This window comes from Oncorhynchus kisutch, linkage group LG17 (genome assembly GCF_002021735.2).
Source record: "Oncorhynchus kisutch isolate 150728-3 linkage group LG17, Okis_V2, whole genome shotgun sequence".
NCBI lineage: Eukaryota > Metazoa > Chordata > Actinopteri > Salmoniformes > Salmonidae > Oncorhynchus > Oncorhynchus kisutch.
The window spans coordinates 31,758,022-31,777,718 of record NC_034190.2 but is presented as its reverse complement, the minus strand read 5'-3'; the positions used below and the strand labels follow the sequence as shown (position 1 = coordinate 31,777,718).

The 19,697-nt window shown below is 40.9% G+C and overlaps 1 protein-coding gene across 2 annotated transcripts in view; it reads right to left on the bottom strand.

Annotated features, from left to right (window-relative positions):
- Nucleotides 1–4,183: 4,183 nt before the first annotated feature.
- Nucleotides 4,184–19,697, bottom strand: part of LOC109907461 (atrial natriuretic peptide receptor 1-like) — a 117,500-nt gene continuing 101,986 nt past the window's right edge. For both annotated transcript variants that reach the window (XM_031793557.1, XM_020505423.2), the window contains 8 exons: nucleotides 19,204–19,359; nucleotides 11,437–11,605; nucleotides 10,999–11,145; nucleotides 10,597–10,720; nucleotides 10,222–10,290; nucleotides 9,808–9,982; nucleotides 9,462–9,560; nucleotides 4,184–9,349 (listed from right to left, as the gene is read on the bottom strand). In XM_031793557.1, coding sequence (XP_031649417.1) covers nucleotides 9,195–9,349; nucleotides 9,462–9,560; nucleotides 9,808–9,982; nucleotides 10,222–10,290; nucleotides 10,597–10,720; nucleotides 10,999–11,145; nucleotides 11,437–11,605; nucleotides 19,204–19,359 — 1,094 coding nt within the window. In that variant the 3' untranslated portion in view covers nucleotides 4,184–9,194. The remainder of the gene's footprint in view (nucleotides 9,350–9,461; nucleotides 9,561–9,807; nucleotides 9,983–10,221; nucleotides 10,291–10,596; nucleotides 10,721–10,998; nucleotides 11,146–11,436; nucleotides 11,606–19,203; nucleotides 19,360–19,697) is intronic.

The window sequence follows — 19,697 nt, the reverse complement described above, 5'->3', positions numbered from 1 at the left end:
CATAATGGCTTACCAATGAACGCAGAGAAAACCGGCCAATGAGTGGCAACGTAACTTGAGCATTGAAATGAAGACGTTTGTGTCATTTTGTAAGTATATAATAAAAGAGGCGCATCTCCTTTTTTGTTGTTGAAATGTGTGTATTGAAAATAAATCAGGATAATTGTTCTTCATTATTATCATGCTAAGTTAAAGCAATAGCATTCAGACCAATTACCTTCTAAATAATACATTTTACAGTTCATTAAGCAAAACGTTGGAAACATGCTTGAAATTCGCTATAGCTGCCTACATTAGCCTACTCCAAGGAAAATGTGCTTAGTGACAAGAAGAATGTTGTGGCAAACTACTAGTTATATATTTGTACCACTGAGGGCGCAACAACCCATGACAACGAACAACAACATTCATCCAAGCAAGCCAGACCAAATGTATTAAACACATTTTTTTGCAAATATACTTTCATGTTTTACATACACGGACCATTTAGCCATAACAGTTATCCCGTTTTTCAAAGTTTCAAAGTAAAAAAACAAACAATGCACAGTAATTAATTCAGTTTAATCTAAACACAAACTAAGGACACAGGAACACAGAAAGCGACCAAGAAGTGATTGAAGATTAGTTGAATCTAGTTGAGTTCTATTAAATTAGTTGAATTCCATTAGTTTAGTTAGTTTAGTTTTAGTTCACGAGTTATGTTAGTTTAGCTTAGTTTAGTTGTTTATCTACAGGGAAACCAAACCAGCTGTGGATATGGTAAATAAAGGACCCCAGCAGGGTAAGGAGGGCAAATGAGGTGTTGGTGATGAAATAGAAGAAGCCTGATATGTCTTCCAAACAGGAGTGGATGTCAAGGTCCAACAGTTTAGTGCCTTTCTTATCCTCTGGAAATTTGAAAACAAAATCGTGAGCATAAACGACTTGTGTTTGCTACAGTCATAGGTGAAAGAGTTATCTCTAAATTAAAGAAATGTAAGGCAGGAAGAGAACATATCACTGTCTCACGGATTTCTGTAACCTCGTTCTGAGCTACTTGTAAAAGCCTCTTACTTGAGTGAGTTTGCCTCATATGAGGAAATCTGAAGACAGAAGTCAGGAATTGGACAGGTAGAACTGTTTTAGCATTGGGATTGGGTGAAACAGCTCTGGAGGGTGGGCTGTGAGGTCATTATAGATTATGTGCACCAAGTGGGGTGTGTGAATGAATGTGTCTGGGTGCAGGGAGATAAGAAAAATACCTCTTTCAAGAAAGTTAGAGGCTATATAATGAGGTATTTTCCCATTGGGACCCTGATTGTCAACATTGAGGTTTTCCAGGATAGCAGGTTAGAGAATGTTGGAGAGATTGGTTTCTTTTGTGTCATAGAATATAGCATTCATATCAAGGGTTAGTAAGCTTCTTAGTCCTGTGAACACAGCGCCTGTTATATGATCTTCATTAAGTTTATTTGATGACAGATGAAGATGCAGTATGTAAGGCTGGCTAGTCTCTCAAAGTCAACAGGTTCCAAATTGACAATTTGATTGTCAGATGAAATCAACTCCCTATGTGATTGTATGCTTTAAAGTCTTCTTTTCTGATTGATTTAATATTATTTCCTGTCAAATCCAACATCTTGAGTTTCTGCAAACCCTCCTTGAAAGTATCACCCAAGGTCAGGCTCTCTATAAAGGCCCCCAAATCCTGGAAAAAAAACTGCCCTCAAGGTTTGTTGTTATTAAGATTGAGTTCTGTGAGTCTGGTGAGATTGGCTAAATCTGAACAGCCTAGATTATTGATGTTATTGCTGCTGAAATCCAGAATTTGCAGTGTGGCGATTGCTTGTGACGTTTGGCACAGATGAAAGCCTATTGTCATTCTCAGCTGCTTCATTGATTAGGAAGATAACTCAAGACAGTTCACTAATAATGTTAAATGACATGTTCAGCTCAGTCAGCAGGGTGCATGACCGCAGCAGTTCCTCAGAGACAATAATGATGTTGTTTTCTGTCAATCTGTGTATGTACACTACCGGTCAAAAGTTTTAGACCACCTACTCATTCAAGGGTTTTTCTCTATTTTTACTATTTTCTACATTGTAGAATAATAGTGAAGACATCAAAACTATGAAATAACACATATGGAATCATGTAGTAACCAAAAAAGTGTTAAACAAATCCAAATATATTTTATATATTGCACACTCTTGGCATTCTCTCCACCAGCTTCACCTGTAATGCTTTTCCAACAGTCTTGAAGGAGTTCCCACATGCTGAGCACGTGTTGGCTGCTTTTCCTTCACTCTGCAGTCCGACTCATCCCAAACCATCTCAATTTGGTTGAGGTCGGGAGATTGTCGAGGCCAGGTCATCTGATGTAGCACTCCTCCACTCCTTCTTAGTAAAATAGCTCTTACACAGCCTGGAGGTGTGTTGGGTCATTGTCCTGTTGGAAAAACAAAATGATAGTCCCACTAAGCCTAAACCAGATGGGATGGCGTATCGCTGCAAAATGCTATGGTAGCCATACTGGTTGTGTGCCTTGAATTCTAAATAAATCACTGACAGTGTCACCAGCAAAGCACCCCCACACCATAACACCTCCTCCTCCATGTTTTACGGTGGAGATCATCCGTTCACGAACACCGGAACACCGGAACCAAAAATCAAAAATTTGGACTCTAGACCAAAGGACACATTTCCACCAGTCTAATGTCCATTGCTCGTGTTTCTTGGCCCAAGCAAGTCTCTTCTTATTATTGGTGTCCTTTAGTAGTGGTTTCTTTGCAGCAATTCAACCATGAAAGCCTGATTCACACAGTTTCCTCTGAACAGTTTATGTTGAGATGTGTCTGTTACTTGAACTCTATGAAGCATTTATTTGGGATGACATTTCTGAGGCTGGTAATTCTAATTAACTTATTCTCTGCAGCAGAGGAACTCTTTCTTGTGGCGGTCCTCATGATAGTCAGTTTCATCATAGCTCTTGATAGTTTTTGCGACTGCACTTGAAGAAACTTTCAAAGTTCTTGAAATTTTCCGTATTGACTGACCTTCATGTCTTAAAGTAATGATGAACTGTCGCTTCTCTTTGCTTATTTGAGCTGTTCTTGCAATAATATGGACTTGGTCTTTTACCAAAATAGGGCTATCTTCTGTATACCACCCCTACCTTGTTACAACACAACTGATTGGCTCAAACGCATTAAGGGAAGAAATTCCACAAATGAACTTTTAACAAGTCACACCTGTTTATTGAAATGCATTCCAAGTGACTCCCTCATGAAGCTGGTTGAGAGAATGCCAAGAGTTTGCAAAGCTGTCATCAAGGCAAAGGGTGGCTATTTGAAGTAAATATAAAATATATTTGGATTTGTTTAACACTTTTTTGGTTACTACATGATTCCATATGAGTTATTTCATAGTTCTGATGTCTTTGCCATTATTCTACAATGTAGAAAATAGTAAAAATATAAATGGAATGAGTAGGTGTGTCCAAACCTTTGACTGGTACTGTATATACACATATATACTGTAAATATAAATATGGGTATAATGTTTATGTTGTATATACAGGGTGCATTTGTAAAAGAGACCTAGCTCTCAATATGTCTTCCCTGTTAAAATAAAGGTTAAATAAATGACTGGATTGACAAGAACCCAGCAATACAGCAGAAAGCAGAGAAAGACAATCAGATGAGTGTGAACACCCACTTCATATTCCTGCTATGGTTTTCTTTAGTTTCAAAATGAGGAGCTTGGTTGGGCCAGATCTTTTTTAGAACAATTAATGGCTAGTGACCCAACGCATGTTTGCTCCTAAAGGATTCCTTTCAAGACTCTTCTGTTCAACTGATAAATGTGTTAAACTTAGTATGTTCATCAATATCGCATAACTATAGAAGATAACAGACAGATATTTTAAGAGGCCATTTTAAACAACTGTTACACCATGCTGCTGGGGAAACGAATATTATTGGAGAATGGAAACAAATTAATATAGCTATCCAAAGTGGGTATACATATTTTCCTAGTTAAGGCAGAATATTTCCTGAACAAAGAAAGACGTGGTGTAACAGAGGAAACACATTTGCAATCTCCACCCTTTACCCGGTTTCATTGTAAACCAAATAATTGAGCAACACAATCCATTTAACAGATTATTTGGGAATGAAAAATAATAACACAGGAGACATGAAAAGTCAATAAAAAAGTGGCATTTATTTTTTACGATTTCTCCCCCAAAAATGTAGTAACGAAATGTACTTTTTGTCCTGAATAAAAAAGTGTAATGTTTGGGGCAAATCCAACACAACATATCACTGAGTACCACTCTTCATATTTTCAAGCATGGTGGTGGCTGCATCATATTATGTGTATGCTTGTCATCAGCAAGGACTAGGGAGTTTTTTAAGGATAAAAATAAATGGAATGGAGCTAAGCATGGGCAAAATCTTGAAGGGAAAGTTGGTTCAGTCTGCATTACACCAGACACTGGGAGACAAATTCACCTTTCAGCAGGACAATTACCTAAAACACAAGCCAAATATACACTGGAGTTGCTTACCAAGACGACATTGAATGTTCATGATTGGCTTAGTTACAGTTTTGATTTGGCAAGACTTGAAAATGGCTGTCTTGCAATGATCAACAACCAACTCCACAGAGCTGGAATAATTTTGAAAATAATAATTGGGCAACTATTGTACAATCCAGGTGTGCAAAGCTCTTAGAGACGTACCCATAAAGACTCACAGCTCTAATCACTGCCAGAGGTGATTCTAACATGCAATGATTCAGGAGGTTTAATACTGATCTCTTGACATTAACAAATTACTAACCTTCAGGATCATATAAAATCTGAACTTTCAGCTGACTTGCCAGAGAAAGATAGACCCCTCATTTGGTTCTTCTTCCTTTCCAGTGGTGTAAAGTACTATAGTAAAAATACTTTAAAGTACTACTTAAGTCGTTTTTGGGTGTATCTGTACTTTACTATTTATATTTTTGACAACTTTGACTTTTTCCTAAAGAAAATAATCCACTTTTTACTCCATCCGTTTTCCTAGACACCCAAAAGTACTTGTTACATTTTGAATGCTAAGCAGCACAGGAAAATGGTCCAATTCACTCACTTATCAAGAGAACCTCCCTTACTGCCTCTGATCTGACAGACTCACGAAACACAAATACTTTGTTTGTAAATTATGTCTGAGTGCTGGCTCTCCGTAAAAAATAAAATTGTGTCGTCAAGTTTGCTTAACACAAGCAATTTTAAATGATGTATACTTTTACTTCAATACTTAAGTATATTTAAAACCAAATACTTCTACTCAAGTAGTATTTTAGTGGGTGACTCACTTTTACTTGAGTCCTTTTCTATTAAGGTATCTTTACTTTTACTCAAGTATGACAATTGGGTACTTTTTCCACCACTGCAGATTTCTTCCTTAACGCTGTGTGAGGAATCTGCCTCTTCAGCATCTTTTTTAAGCACTCTGTTACAAATAACTTTTTTCAAAGTGCTACACAGTACAAATAAAAGTAGTCAAAGTGTTAAGTCTTTGAAGCTGTTTTTTTTACTGTGTTGTTTGTACTTACTGTTTGACCTTGTACTTATATCCCTATTATTTCAAGTTTATATATAGTTAGAAATATGTAACCTGTAGATTAGACTACGAGTATGTGGGTTGTTGTGCCATACTGTGATACAAAATGCAATTGTATGCATGGACAGTCCCACTTAGATTGTAAGGTCTAATAAATAACTAAACATGGAAAGTACATCACGTTTCGGCCAAAATGACATCAAGCACAATAACACATTGCTATTGACTCAGAAGAAAATGTGGGTTATCAACTGATTTTATAAAGACATTCAACTGACCCGAAACAAGACAGGCAATGTAACTGAACATTTCTTTCTCCCCCCAAAACAACGCCAATGTCATATTTTAAAACACAACAGTACATTGTAACATACAGTAATTCAAAGACCAACCCACTCCTCGAAAATACAGACAAGGCACCCAAAACAACACAATTACAATACATTTTACTGCATCAGAAACGCATTTAAAGAAGCCATGTGACCACATTCATAGTGGACACATACCGTATGCAGATGGACCTGCCTTGGAATCATCTTAATGATGTCATTTTCTGGTTGTAAACTGGTTTTCTGGTTGACAAGAAATCATACAACCACATTACAACCAGTTGCTTGTAACAACTGGTCTCAACCAGTTGCTGGTCTCAACCAGTTGCTGGTCTCAACCAGTTGCTGGTCTCAACCAGTTGCTGGTCTCAACCAGTTGCTGGTCTCAACCAGTTGCTGGTCTTAACCAGTTGCTGGTCTCAACCAATTGCTTGTTACAACCAGGTAAAGACATATTTTTCACGACAAGAAGACATAATGGGAAAGACGTCATATTTTGGTTGTTATCTGGTCAGATTACAACTAGACAAAGACTTGATTTTCTGTTTGCTAAAAATAATTAACTTCTGCATAAACTTTCACACCACCAGTATACAACCTGACTACGACGCCATAAAATAGATTATACTGAAACCAGTTTTGCCCGCTGGGTTAACTGTCAGATCAAGCCTGACATTGGGTGAGTTAATACTGATCAATGACGTGTCTCCCTGACATCACACAGAGCTGTTATCATTTACAACTCCACATTACCAATCCTGATTATTTCACTAGTATTGGCTTTGACTTAGGTGATACATTCACTCATGGAAAAGGAAATGATCAAATCATTTAGACTTAAGTTGGAAAGGGGATATTCTCACTGATGATAAGTTTAAGGTTTAGGGCCATTCAAGTGAGAGCACATAAACATGGTCCATAGCGCTGGTTGGTATATGGGTGCCTGCTGCCTATCAGTGATGCTCCACTTCTGAGCCAAGTAGCGAGGTGGTGCAGCTGTTCCTTTCAGATAGACAACGAGCAGAGCCACCCAAAAACACCAACGAACAAAAGGCAAAAGAGTCGTTTGTTGTAACATGTTTGCAAATCACAAGCCAAACCAGTATCCTCCGAGAGTCAACTTTGAGAGTTTATGGGCATATATCCAATATATCATTTTTCACTATGCTATGTATGCCATTTAGAAGGACTCCAAATCTGAAATAAATCTGACCTTTCTTGTCAGTAACAGAAGTGAAGAGCTAGACTCACTCATTCTTTTGTACCCTTGAGTATAACATCATCTTGTAAAAAAGAAAGAAGGAAAAAGGACAATTAGAAAATCTGAACTTCAAAATGAGTCTGTAATATAAGAACTTCGTGTGAGAGGACTAGCTGGTTATAACCATGCAGATAGACCTGTGACTAGATAATAATACGTAATTCACCCAAAAGTTGACATTCGTGGCCAACTCTAATTCTCAATTCTTCATTGTCATCGCAGTTTATCTTGAGAAGATTAAAGCAAAATAGTTTTTTTTAATGACCAAAAAGATTCGTTTTAGCTGTAAATTCTCTTTTTGAACAGTCCTGTTGAAATCACACGGACTTATTTACAAGCCTAATGTCCTTAACAGCCATAGGTGTCAATTTGAGACATTTCAACAATGTCAATTAGATCGCCTATACTTGCATGGTGGTGATTGCCTCCACGACTTCCCCCTAAAGCACATAGCCTACTAGGTTGTGGGACATACTTTGTTGACTCGTATTATTATGGATTACTGAGCCCTATTCTACGAATCTGGTTTGAGGAGTTAGCGAGGAAACTTTGGTCAACTCTGAGTTCAAACGGTGACACAAATGTGGCTCACCTTTTAGCCAGGTACATTTCTGTGGCAACGAATCATTCAGAACTAATATGCTCCCGGGATGGCTAACTCAGTGTTTACTCAATTTATCCCGAATGAAGTGGTTGAGTCAATCCTGTGTGTTATAAATAGTAACATTCAAATACATTACACACAACACATTTAGTAACGACGGGATGCATTTGAAACTTCACGGGCAGTAAAACTGTCGTAGGAATTCATACAATGATTTTATCGATATGAGTGGGGAGTCATCGTGCATTGCTAAGCACACCAAATAAACGATATGAGCAAGACAGACGGCACTTGTAATAGCCCATTTCACATCATAAGCCTGCTGAATTTGCAGGTTAGTTTTTCCTTTCATTTAGATTTTGGCAAAAATGAAAATGTGTCACTGACACGCCCATGGACTAATGTTTCAGTATCGTCTCAGTTTGGCTTTCGAATAGCGATGTGTGACATGTACGTGCAGTTACAAGCCCGGCTCGAGCAGGCTCAAGTAAGCGGCGGGTGAACGATCAACATCTGCCTGATCTGCCTTCATAACATGCGTGAAGCCTGAGCTGGAACGTGAAGCTGACTGAAGCTAGCTAATATAAGAAAATACTGAATACATCTAGCTACATTCGTAGTGTACCCCTCTGGACTTCAGTTGATTCATGTTCGACTGATATAGAACAAACTGATATAGTAATATAGAACAAACTGATATAGTAATATAGAACAAAAACCACTTGTGAAATAAATAGAAAAACACCAGGGAATGCTTCACATAACACTAAGGCCTCTACACAAATGTTAGAAAGTCAGTCACAAAGTCAAATAACCACAAAATAACACATTGGACAACTCTCGTCACCACAAACAACAGGTCCAAACAAGAATGTCCAAAATGTTTGTTCACAAATATCGACAGTTACAACTCTGGAACACAGGGTGGCGTCGTTCGCAAATGCCCATCGTCTGTGTCAATCAGAGGTGGTGCCTCACCATTCGGCACATGGCGGTGTAGCAGTGATATCGTTCCTTTGGTTGGAAAGTCTACAAGTCTACAGCTGTCCATGGATGATCCACCATGGTAAGTCAATCTAGACAGGGCTTGTCCACCTATAGGAACCAAGGTATCCCCATGAAGAGCAGTGAGACTCTGTCGATGAGACTATCATTAAGGAGGGAGTTGTCAGTGGTACAGTTTTTTTGTTGTTGCTTATTTCCATTTCACTCCATTCCCATGTGCATCTGTATGCATGTCTGTTCCTTTTACCTCAGCCCTCCCTTCCCTTACATCTCTTTTCTACCACGTCTCTCTAATACGGTCTAAACAGTATGCATCTCTCTCTCTCCCGTGTGTGTCTCTCTCTCTTTCTCTCGCTCTCCCCGTCTCTCTTTCTCCCGCTCTCCCCATCGCTCTCTCTCTCTCTCTAGTAAGCCATGTTGCTGGTGCTCTCCCCCAGTAGCCAGTAGGTCTTCATCCTCCCTTTGCCCTTCATCTCCACATCTCCTCTCAGCTCCAGCTGGAAACAGTTGAAGTCGTCCAGCACCGTGCGCGTGGCCTCCGACACGTGGATCTTCAGGGCTGAGGGATGAGAACATGACAGAAATGTGGTCATTGAAGCCAGAGAAGGACTAGTGTATGTGTACCCTGATAGGTCATGAGATTGTAGATAAAAGAGATGGGTCACGCTCACCCTCCCCATTGGACTCCATGCGAGAGGCTGTGTTGACTGTGTCTCCAAACAGACAGAACCGAGGCATCTTCAGTCCTACAACACCAGCACACACTGGGCCTGGAGAGAACACACACACACACACACACACACACACACACACACACACACACACACACACACACACACACACACACACACACACACACACACACACACACACACACACACAACCTATTCCAATATTCCACAGACCCTAATGATTCCACAGTGTCAGACAAGCTCAAGAAAGTGCATTTGTCAGAAAACAAATACAATTTCAACCATAACAACCCCCCCCCCCCCCCCCCCCCTTCTCGCCGCTCACCACTGTGGATGCCACTGCGCAGAAAGAGCTGCTGGGCAGGTCGGTGGCGGATCCTGAAGGAGTGTACGGCCTCCAGCAGGGCTAGTGACATGCGGGCGATCTCTCGGCCGTGCAGATTGCCGTTCCTCACGGGCAGCCCAGACACCACCATGTATGCATCGCCTATCGTCTCCACCTGAGGGCGGCACAGAGTGAGAGACGGTCACACTGTCACCAGGCTTCTTAATAAATATGTCCTTGACTCAGTGGCGAGTAACCGTGGTACAGGAGGCTCACAGCATGTCCAGGTCTTCGTGGCATTCTAGCTCCAGCACACCTGATTCAACTAGTCTTCAAGCACTTGAGTAGCTGGATCAGTTGCATTAAATGTGTGCACACCCTGTGTGAATAACAAGGTTCAGACTCTGACTTCACCTTATAAACATCGAAGTTGTCGATGATGGCATCGAAACACGTGTAGAGGTCATTCAATAGGGTCACCACCTACAGGGAAACGTGAGGATTATCAGCCACTGCATACAATATGTGTCCTTTAAGTAGAATAACAGTCAATTCATTTGTCTTCAGATAAAAGGCAATTGTAATACAGTTAACGTCTGAAAAGTACACATTGAACACAAGTATGCTTAAATTAAGTGCAGTTCATCGATCCCAACTCAAACGTATAATTTTCATTTGCTCAGAAAAACGGCATACTCCACTTCTCATTCATGACAGCCTAAAGCCATTGCATATCGGGACTAGACTGTATTGTCAAGCGTCTGTTGACTAAGTTCATTCTGGACTGACCTGCATGGGCGTGCTCTCTGCTGAGATGGCGGTGAAGCCCACGATGTCACTGAAGTAGATGGTGACCGAGTCAAAGGCCTCAGCCTGCACCGTCTCCCCTCTCTTCAGCTGCTCCGCTACAGAGCTACATCACACACAGACAGTGTTAAGCAGAGGGAGTTGGGTGTGTGTGTGTGCGCGTGTGTGATTCAGTCAAATCATCAAATTATGTTTGTATGTACTAGTCCTCTGCAGAGTACAGCCTTTGATGAGCATTTCTGTGTGAGGGTGTGTTTGTGTGTGTCCTTTTTGGACCTAATTATTTAAAAAATGACACAACCTAGTACACTGTCTTAAAAATCATTTAGGATAACAAAAAAACGAAACAACTTATTTCCACTGTGGTCCTCTTAATACACTCACTGTGGAAGTATCTGGTAGAGCAGTGCCTCGGCCTTGCGTTTCTCTTCATGGTAAGCCTGTGTCCTTTCCTCCACCAGTTCTTCCAGGTTATTGGCGTACTGCTCCATACGAGACAGCAGGTTGTCCAGGATATTAGACCCATAACCTCTGGGGAGGGAAGGATGGCGAGAAGGATGGAGGAGAGGAGAAATGAACGGGTAAAAGATGCGATGGGAGGTTTTTGAAGGTAGTTGTCAGAGCAGTGCAAACCTGTTGTGAGTCTATCAAGTCGTTGGGTAAAATGAATCACACACATGTTTGTGCGTGGAGAGTTATTGTGAACGCATGCAGATCTCTAACTCGAGGGGATGGGTATCAGTGCATGTCTGTAGATCAGGCACCATATAACGTGCATGGTGTTAATGGAGGTTTTAAGCAGTGCGTACAGACATGGTGTACCTGTTGTGTTTGCGCAGCAGCAGCTTGATGTGGTGGAACTCGGGCCTCTCGTTCACGTCCTCGCTCCAGCAGCGCTGCATGAGCTGGCCCACCTCTTCACTGTGACTCTGGGGGCAGAGGGAGGGCCGCAGGTAGGGCCACTGGCCCAGCGCCACGCGCTCTACGATTTCTGGTGGAGCGAAAGAGGGTGGGAGGAAGAGACAGGGGTGAGAGAATATGTGAGAATCCATAAAACCATATTGTACTATTGTACAGTCGTGGCCAAAAGTTTTGAGAATGACACAAATATTAATTTCCACAAAGTTTGCTGCTTCAGTGTCTTTAGATGTTTTTGTCAGATGTTACTATGGAATACTGAAGTATAATTACAAGCATTTCATAAGTGTCAATGGCTTTTATTGACAATTACGTGAAGTTAATGCAAAGAGTCAATATTTGCAGTGTTGATCCTTCTTTTTCAAGACCTCTGCAATCTGCCCTGGCATGCTGTCAGTTAACTTCTGGGCCACATCCTGACTGATGGCAGCCCATTCTTGCATAATCAATGCTTGGAGTTTGTCAGAATTTGTGGGTTTTTGTTTGTCCACCCGCCTCTTGAGGATTGACCACAAGTTCTCAATGGGATTACAGTCTGGGGAGTTTCCTGGTCATGGACCCAACATATCAATGTTTTGTTCCCCGAGCCACTTAGTTATCACTTTTGCCTTATGGCAAGGTGCTCCATCATGCTGGAAAAGGCATTGTTCATTACCAAACTGTTCCTGGATGGTTGGGAGAAGTTGCTCTCGGAGGATGTGTTTGTACCATTCTTTATTCATGGCTGTGTTCTTAGGCACAATTGTGAGTTTGTCCACTCCCTTGGCCGAGAAGCAACCCCACACATGAATGGTCTCAGGATGCTTTACTGTTGACATGACACAGGACTGATGGTAGCGCTCACCTTGTCTTCTCCGGACAAGCTTTTTTCCGGATGCCCCAAACAATCGGTAAGGGGATTCATCAGAAAAAATGACTTTACCACCGTCCTTAGCAGTCCAATCCCTGTACCTTTTGCAGAATATCAGTTTGTCCCTGATGTTTTTCCTGGAGAGAAGTGGCTTCTTTGCTGCCCTTCTTGACACAAGGCCATCCTCCAAAAGTTTTCACCTCACTGTGCGTGCAGATGCACTCACACCTGCCTGCTGCCATTCCTGAGCAAGCTCTGTACTGGTGGTGCCCCGATCCCGCTGCTGAATCAATTTTAGGAGATGGTCCTGGCACTTGCTGGACTTCCTTGGGCGCCCTGAAGCCTTCTTCACAACAATTGAACCGCTCTCCTTGAAGTTCTTGATGATCCGATAAATGGTTGATTTAGGTGCAATCTTACTGGCAGCAATATCCTTGCCTGTGAAGCCCTTTTTTGTGCAAAGCAATGAAGACGGCACGTGTTTCCTTGCAGGTAACCATTGTTGACAGAGAAAGAACAATGATTCCAAGCACCACCCTCCTTTTGAAGCTTCCAGTCTGTTATTCGAACTCAATCAGCATGACAGAGTGATCGCCTGGTCCTCGTCAACACTCACACTTAACGAGACACTCACTGACATGATGTCAGCTGGTCCTTTTGTGGCAAGGCTGAAATGCAGTGGAAATGTTTTTGGGGGATTCAGTTAATTTGCATGGCAAAGAGGGACTTTGCAAATAATTGCAATTCATCTGATCACTCTCCATAACATTCTGGAGTATATGCAAATATGCATACAAACTGAGGCAGCAGACTTTGTGAAAATTCATATTTGTGTCATTCTCAAAACTTTTGGCAACAACTGTACTAAGGAACATTTCAATTTCAGAGAGAGAGAGAGAGGTAGAGCTCAAGTGAACTTCATTTAGAAAAGCTACCTTGGACAGACAAGCCTATTCTCCTTCCCAGTAACAAGAACGAGACACGTTAGAATAGTCCCAAGGCTGCAGTAAAACCAGCCTCTTTCTCAAGGTCAACAGTTTCAGAGACAACTGTATCAACAACAAAAACACTCCTTTTAAGTCTCTTCTCTGTCGTCAAGTCTCCTATCCGCCATTAACCTATTACAACTCTCAATCTCCTTCTTTTCTGTTCCGAACGAGGCGTCACTTCAAACGCAGAGGCATCCTAATAGACTTGAATATGAAAGGCCAAGGCAGAATGAGGTTGAGGGAAACAATGTTCTGTCAAATGTGTCAATACTTTAACGACTGTATCTGGGTCACCTCTCATGTTTGCCCTCCATATCAGCTTTTTTCCATTCAGTAAATAAACAATATTTCCATCCGGGGACCGACTCTTCCAGTGCCAATGTCCTGAACTCATTGTCCACCACCCCTCTCTCTCCTCATTTCATTGATTTTCCTCTTTTCTTATTTTTTGTTCTTGTGTCTCACACATAAATTATATGACCCCCCCCCATTCAATTCAATGTGTGTACTGTATAATCACAGTCAGTGAGCTAGCTTAGCATATAGCGCTGCCTCCCTGAACCAGGGTCCTCTACCTCAAGGGTTCCCAACCTAGGGGGCCCACACACCCCATACAGAGCAGCAACATTTCATGGGGGGTGAGAGGGGGGAACTTTTTTTTTTTTTACACAATTCTCGATTGTTTATACCGATCTAAATCTGCAAGGATAGAAACGAGTGGTAAAATGCCAGAGGAAGACACGCCTGATGCACACAGGAATATCTTTGGTTTGTCTCTATGACATTCATATGAAGCTGAGCTACGACCTGCTAAAGTCGAGGAGTCACAGTAACTGGACTTTGCTTGGAAAGTAATCTTATACAATGTGTGATCAATTGATCTAATAACTTTCTGTAATAGAGAATGTGTAATTAAATTGAGTGTTCATATAAATGATCATAATAAAACATATTCGGTAGCGGAATAACATTTGGGGAAATCGGGTCTAGACTTGATTTCCTTATCCATTATTATCATTATTACTATTATTATTATTATGATCATTATTAACATCTTTATTATTATCATTATTAACATCTTTATTATTATCATCATTATTATTATAATTAATATAATCATTATTATTATAATATTATTAATACTAATAATCATTATTATTGTCATTATTATCATTATTATTATTATCATCATTAATATCATCATTATTATTATTATTATCATTAAATAGCCTCCCTAAAAGATGGGTCTTATTAAACTATGTAGGAATTGCAAGAAAATAGCTTAAAAACACATTTTCCTAGGTTCCTCAAATTAAACAAAATCAAACTGGTGGTGTATTTAATATAGGCAATCTCAATAAACAATGAAAATGAGAAAAAAGGGGGCCATGTGGAAAAAAGGCTGGGGACCACTGCTTTACCCCACCAACACACATGACCACCGATTGGCCACATTTCAAGTTAGCTGTGGCGTGAGCTTACAGCACATTCTTAACTATGTGACATGTACAGCATTTCAATGTGCTTCCATAAGAGCCCACCTAGGTATTTCTACTGACAGCAACTAGGGAGCTAGCTCTTTATGACCACTGGGATCTACTTTTGATCCTACATAATTAGGGGAATGTCAAAGAGTCCTGAGCAGATTTTCCTATGCAGGAGATGTATGTTTCCCTGGGGAATAAGGTGGATGGCAGAAATTTACATTGTGTAAGTATGTGTACTTATACATTGTGTCTGTGTCTGTGTCTGTGTGTGGTGAAAGATATATGGTGACAGAGAGTCGGCACCTTAGAGATATGACAGAACCAGGGCTGACAGGACTGGAATGTAAAAGGGAAGATGGAAGGTGAAGATTGATTTTAAAAAACACCTGAGGGGGAGAGAGAGAGAGAGAGAGAGAGAGAGAAGGGGGAAGGAGAGAGAGAGGGGGGGGGGGGATAGAGAGAGAGAGAGGGGGGGGAGGGAGAGAGAGAGAGAGAAGGGGGAAGGAGAGAGAGGGGGAGGGATAGAGAGAGAGAGAGGGGGGGGAAGAAAGAAAGATAGAAAAAAGAGAAGGAAAGAGAGTACTACATGATTTACTACATTTAGCATTTTAAAGAGTAATGTATTACAACTACGGGTTATCACTGCTGGAGTGGGCACATTATTAGTATACTAGTAATTATAGGTATTACTAGACCTGCCTGAACAAACACATACACACATGTTCATAGTACTTTCCGAGAGAGAGAGATATAGAGACAGCGACAGGAGGAAGGAGGGTTGAGAAACCCACACACTTCTCAGAATCTAATTGGATTCAGTGCCATGCTTCTTGGAGAACACAAATAACAAATGACAAATGTGTAAAAAAAAAAAAAAAAAAGTGTTGTACATTTTCCCTCTCCAAGATGCCTTTCAAAATGATTTGTGTTCTACACAGAAGCTAATATAATCCAGGTCTCTCTTGAATTATTATTATTTATTTTTTTATCTCAATGAGACTAACCTGGTTAAATGAAGTTAATAAAATCAATATATATGTTGTGCAATTAAATGCTTTGTCTTTCCCCAAAATAATCAAAATAAAAGATGCTAACCTCATCCGTTTTTCTCTCTTCATTGTTTCAAGTACCATTCCATACGTCTGTACTTCAATCTTGAAGTCTAACCCTATTTACCTTGATATGCATTCTATATAATTACAGTGCCTTAGAAAGTATTCATACCCCTTGACTTATTCCACATTTTGTTGTGCTACAGCTTGAATTCAAAATGGATTAAATAAATTTTTCCCCCCTTCAGCCATCTACAGGCAATACCCAAAGTGAAAACATGTTTCTATACGTTTTTGCAAATGTATTGAAAAATAAATATCTCATTCACATACAGTGCCTTGCGAAAGTATTCGGCCCCCTTGAACTTTGCGACCTTTTGCCACATTTCAGGCTTCAAACATAAAGATATAAAACTGTATTTTTTTGTGAAGAATCAACAACAAGTGGGACACAATCATGAAGTGGAACGACATTTATTGGATATTTCAAACTTTTTTAACAAATCAAAAACTGAAAAATTGGGCGTGCAAAATTATTCAGCCCCTTTACTTTCAGTGCAGCAAACTCTCTCCAGAAGTTCAGTGAGGATCTCTGAATGATCCAATGTTGACCTAAATGACTAATGATGATAAATACAATCCACCTGTGTGTAATCAAGTCTCCGTATAAATGCACCTGCACTGTGATAGACTCAGAGGTCCGTTAAAAGCGCAGAGAGCATCATGAAGAACAAGGAACACACCAGGCAGGTCCGAGATACTGTTGTGAAGAAGTTTAAAGCCGGATTTGGATACAAAAAGATTTCCAAAGCTTTAAACATCCCAAGGAGCACTGTGCAAGCGATAATATTGAAATGGAAGGAGTATCAGACCACTGCAAATCTACCAAGACCTGGCCGTCCCTCTAAACCTTCAGCTCATACAAGGAGAAGACTGATCAGAGATGCAGCCAAGAGGCCCATGATCACTCTGGATGAACTGCAGAGATCTACAGCTGAGGTGGGAGACTCTGTCCATAGGACAACAATCAGTCGTATATTGCACAAATCTGGCCTTTATGGAAGAGTTGCAAGAAGAAAGCCATTTCTTAAAGATATCCATAAAAAGTGTTGTTTAAAGTTTGCCACAAGCCACCTGGGAGACACACCAAACATGTGGAAGAAGGTGCTCTGGTCAGATGAAACCAAAATTGAACTTTTTGGCAACAATGCAAAACGTTATGTTTGGCGTAAAAGCAACACAGCTCATCACCCTGAACACACCATCCCCACTGTCAAACATGGTGGTGGCAGCATCATGGTTTGGGCCTGCTTTTCTTCAGCAGGGACAGGGAAGATGGTTAAAATTGATGGGAAGATGGATGGAGCCAAATACAGGACCATTCTGGAAGAAAACCTGATGGAGTCTGCAAAAGACCTGAGACTGGGACGGAGATTTGTCTTCCAACAAGACAATGATCCAAAACATAAAGCAAAATCTACAATGGAATGGTTCAAAAATAAACATATCCAGGTGTTAGAATGGCCAAGTCAAAGTCCAGACCTGAATCCAATCGAGAATCTGTGGAAAGAACTGAAAACTGCTGTTCACAAATGCTCTCCATCCAACCTCACTGAGCTCGAGCTGTTTTGCAATGAGGAATGGGAAAAAATGTCAGTCTCTCGATGTGCAAAACTGATAGAGACATACCCCAAGCGCCTTACAGCTGTAATCGCAGCAAAAGGTGGCGCTACAAAGTATAAACTTAAGGGGGCTGAATAATTTTGCACGCCCAATTTTTCAGTTTTTGATTTGTTAAAAAAGTTTGAAATATCCAATAAATGTCGTTCCACTTCATGATTGTGTCCCACTTGTTGTTGATTCTTCACAAAAAAATACAGTTTTATATCTTTATGTTTGAAGCCTGAAATGTGGCAAAAGGTCGCAAAGTTCAAGGGGGACGAATACTTTCGCAAGGCACTGTAAGTGTTCACACCCCTGAGTCAAAACTTTGTAGAGGCACCTTTGGCAGTGATTAAAGCTGTGAGTCTTTCTGGGTAAGTCTCTAAGACCTTTCCACACCTGGATTGTGCAACATTTGCCCATTATTCATTTCAAAATTCTTCCAGCTCTGTCAAATTGGTTGTGGATCATTGCTAGACAACCATTTTCAGCTCTTGCTATAGATTTTCAAGTAGATTTAAGTCAAAACTGCAACTTGGCCACACAGGAGCATTCATTGTCTTCTTGGTAAGCAACTCTAGTATAGATTTGGCCTTGTGTAGGTTAGCATTGTGGAGTAAGTGCAATGTTGTTGGTCCATCCTCAGTTTTCTCCTATCACAGCCATTCAACTCAAACAATTTTAATGTCACTATTGGCCTCATGGAGAAATCCCTGAGCAGTTTCTTCCTATCTGGCAAATGAGTTCGGAAAGACGTCTGTATCTTTGTAGTGACTGGGTGAATTGATACACCATTCAAAGTGTAATTAAAAACTTCACCATATTCAATGTCTGCTTTTTAAAAAATGTACCCATCTACCAATAGGTGACCTTCTTTTCGAGGCATTGGAAAACCTCCTTGGTCTTTGTGGTTTAATCTGTGTTTCAAATTCACTGCTCGACTGAGGGACCTTAATTGTATGTGTAGGGTACAGAGATGATTCAAAAATCATGTTAAATACTATTATTGCACACAGAGTGAGTCCACGCAACTTATTATGTGACTTGTTATGAAAATGTTTACTCCTGAATTTATTTAGGCTGCCCATAACAAATTGACTCAAGACATTTCAGCTTTTCATTTTGAATTAAATGGCAAACATTTCGAAAAACATAATTCCACTTTGACATTATGTGGTATTGTGTGTAGGCGAGTGACAAAATCTCAATCTCAATTTAATTCATTTTAAATGCAGGCTGTAACACAACAAAATGTGGAAAAAGTCAAGGGGTGTGAATACTTTCTGAATGCACTGTACTTGACTGAAGAACATGCACAGACACAGATGCAGACACAGGCACAGGCACAGACGCAGACGCAGGCACAGACGCAGACGCAGGCACAGGCACAGACACAGACGCAGACGCAGGCACAGACGCAGGCACAGACGCAGACACAGACGCAGGCACAGACGCAGGCACAGACACAGACGCAGGCACAGACACAGACGCAGACACAGACGCAGATGCAGGCACAGACGCAGACGCAGGCACAGGCACAGACGCAGACACAGGCACAGACACAGGCACAGACGCAGACACAGACGCAGACATAGACATAGACATAGACATAGACACACACACACACACACCTTTGGGGCTGAGGGTGTCCCCCTCGACGTGGAAGACCCCTCGGAGCAGGGCCAGCTCTTGCAGAATGATGCCGAAGCTGTAGATGTCACCTTTCTGTGTGCCACATGCCGGGGGACTATCTGCCCTCAGCAGCTCTGGAGCTGCCCACAATTTTCCTATAGAGGGAGAGGGAGTGAAGGGGGGATGGGAGAGAAGGAAAGAGGGAGGTAAACCTTTATTTTAACAGGGAAGACATTGTAATGGAAATTGTCATGTTTGTGCTTTTCTTATAACTCATTTCTGTCTTCTACTCAGTGCTGTTCTAATAACCAATGTCTGTGTTCATGCAAGTGGCTGACTGTACACATCCTCATTGTCAGTAGCTGCAATGTGGCAGTACGTACAGACCGTGTTTTGAAAACAAATGACTGTGTTTTGAGAACAAACTAGATATCTCGGTTTCAAGGTCTCAGCTTAGAGACAAGAAGCCTCGCGAGGTATTGGTCTGTCACGT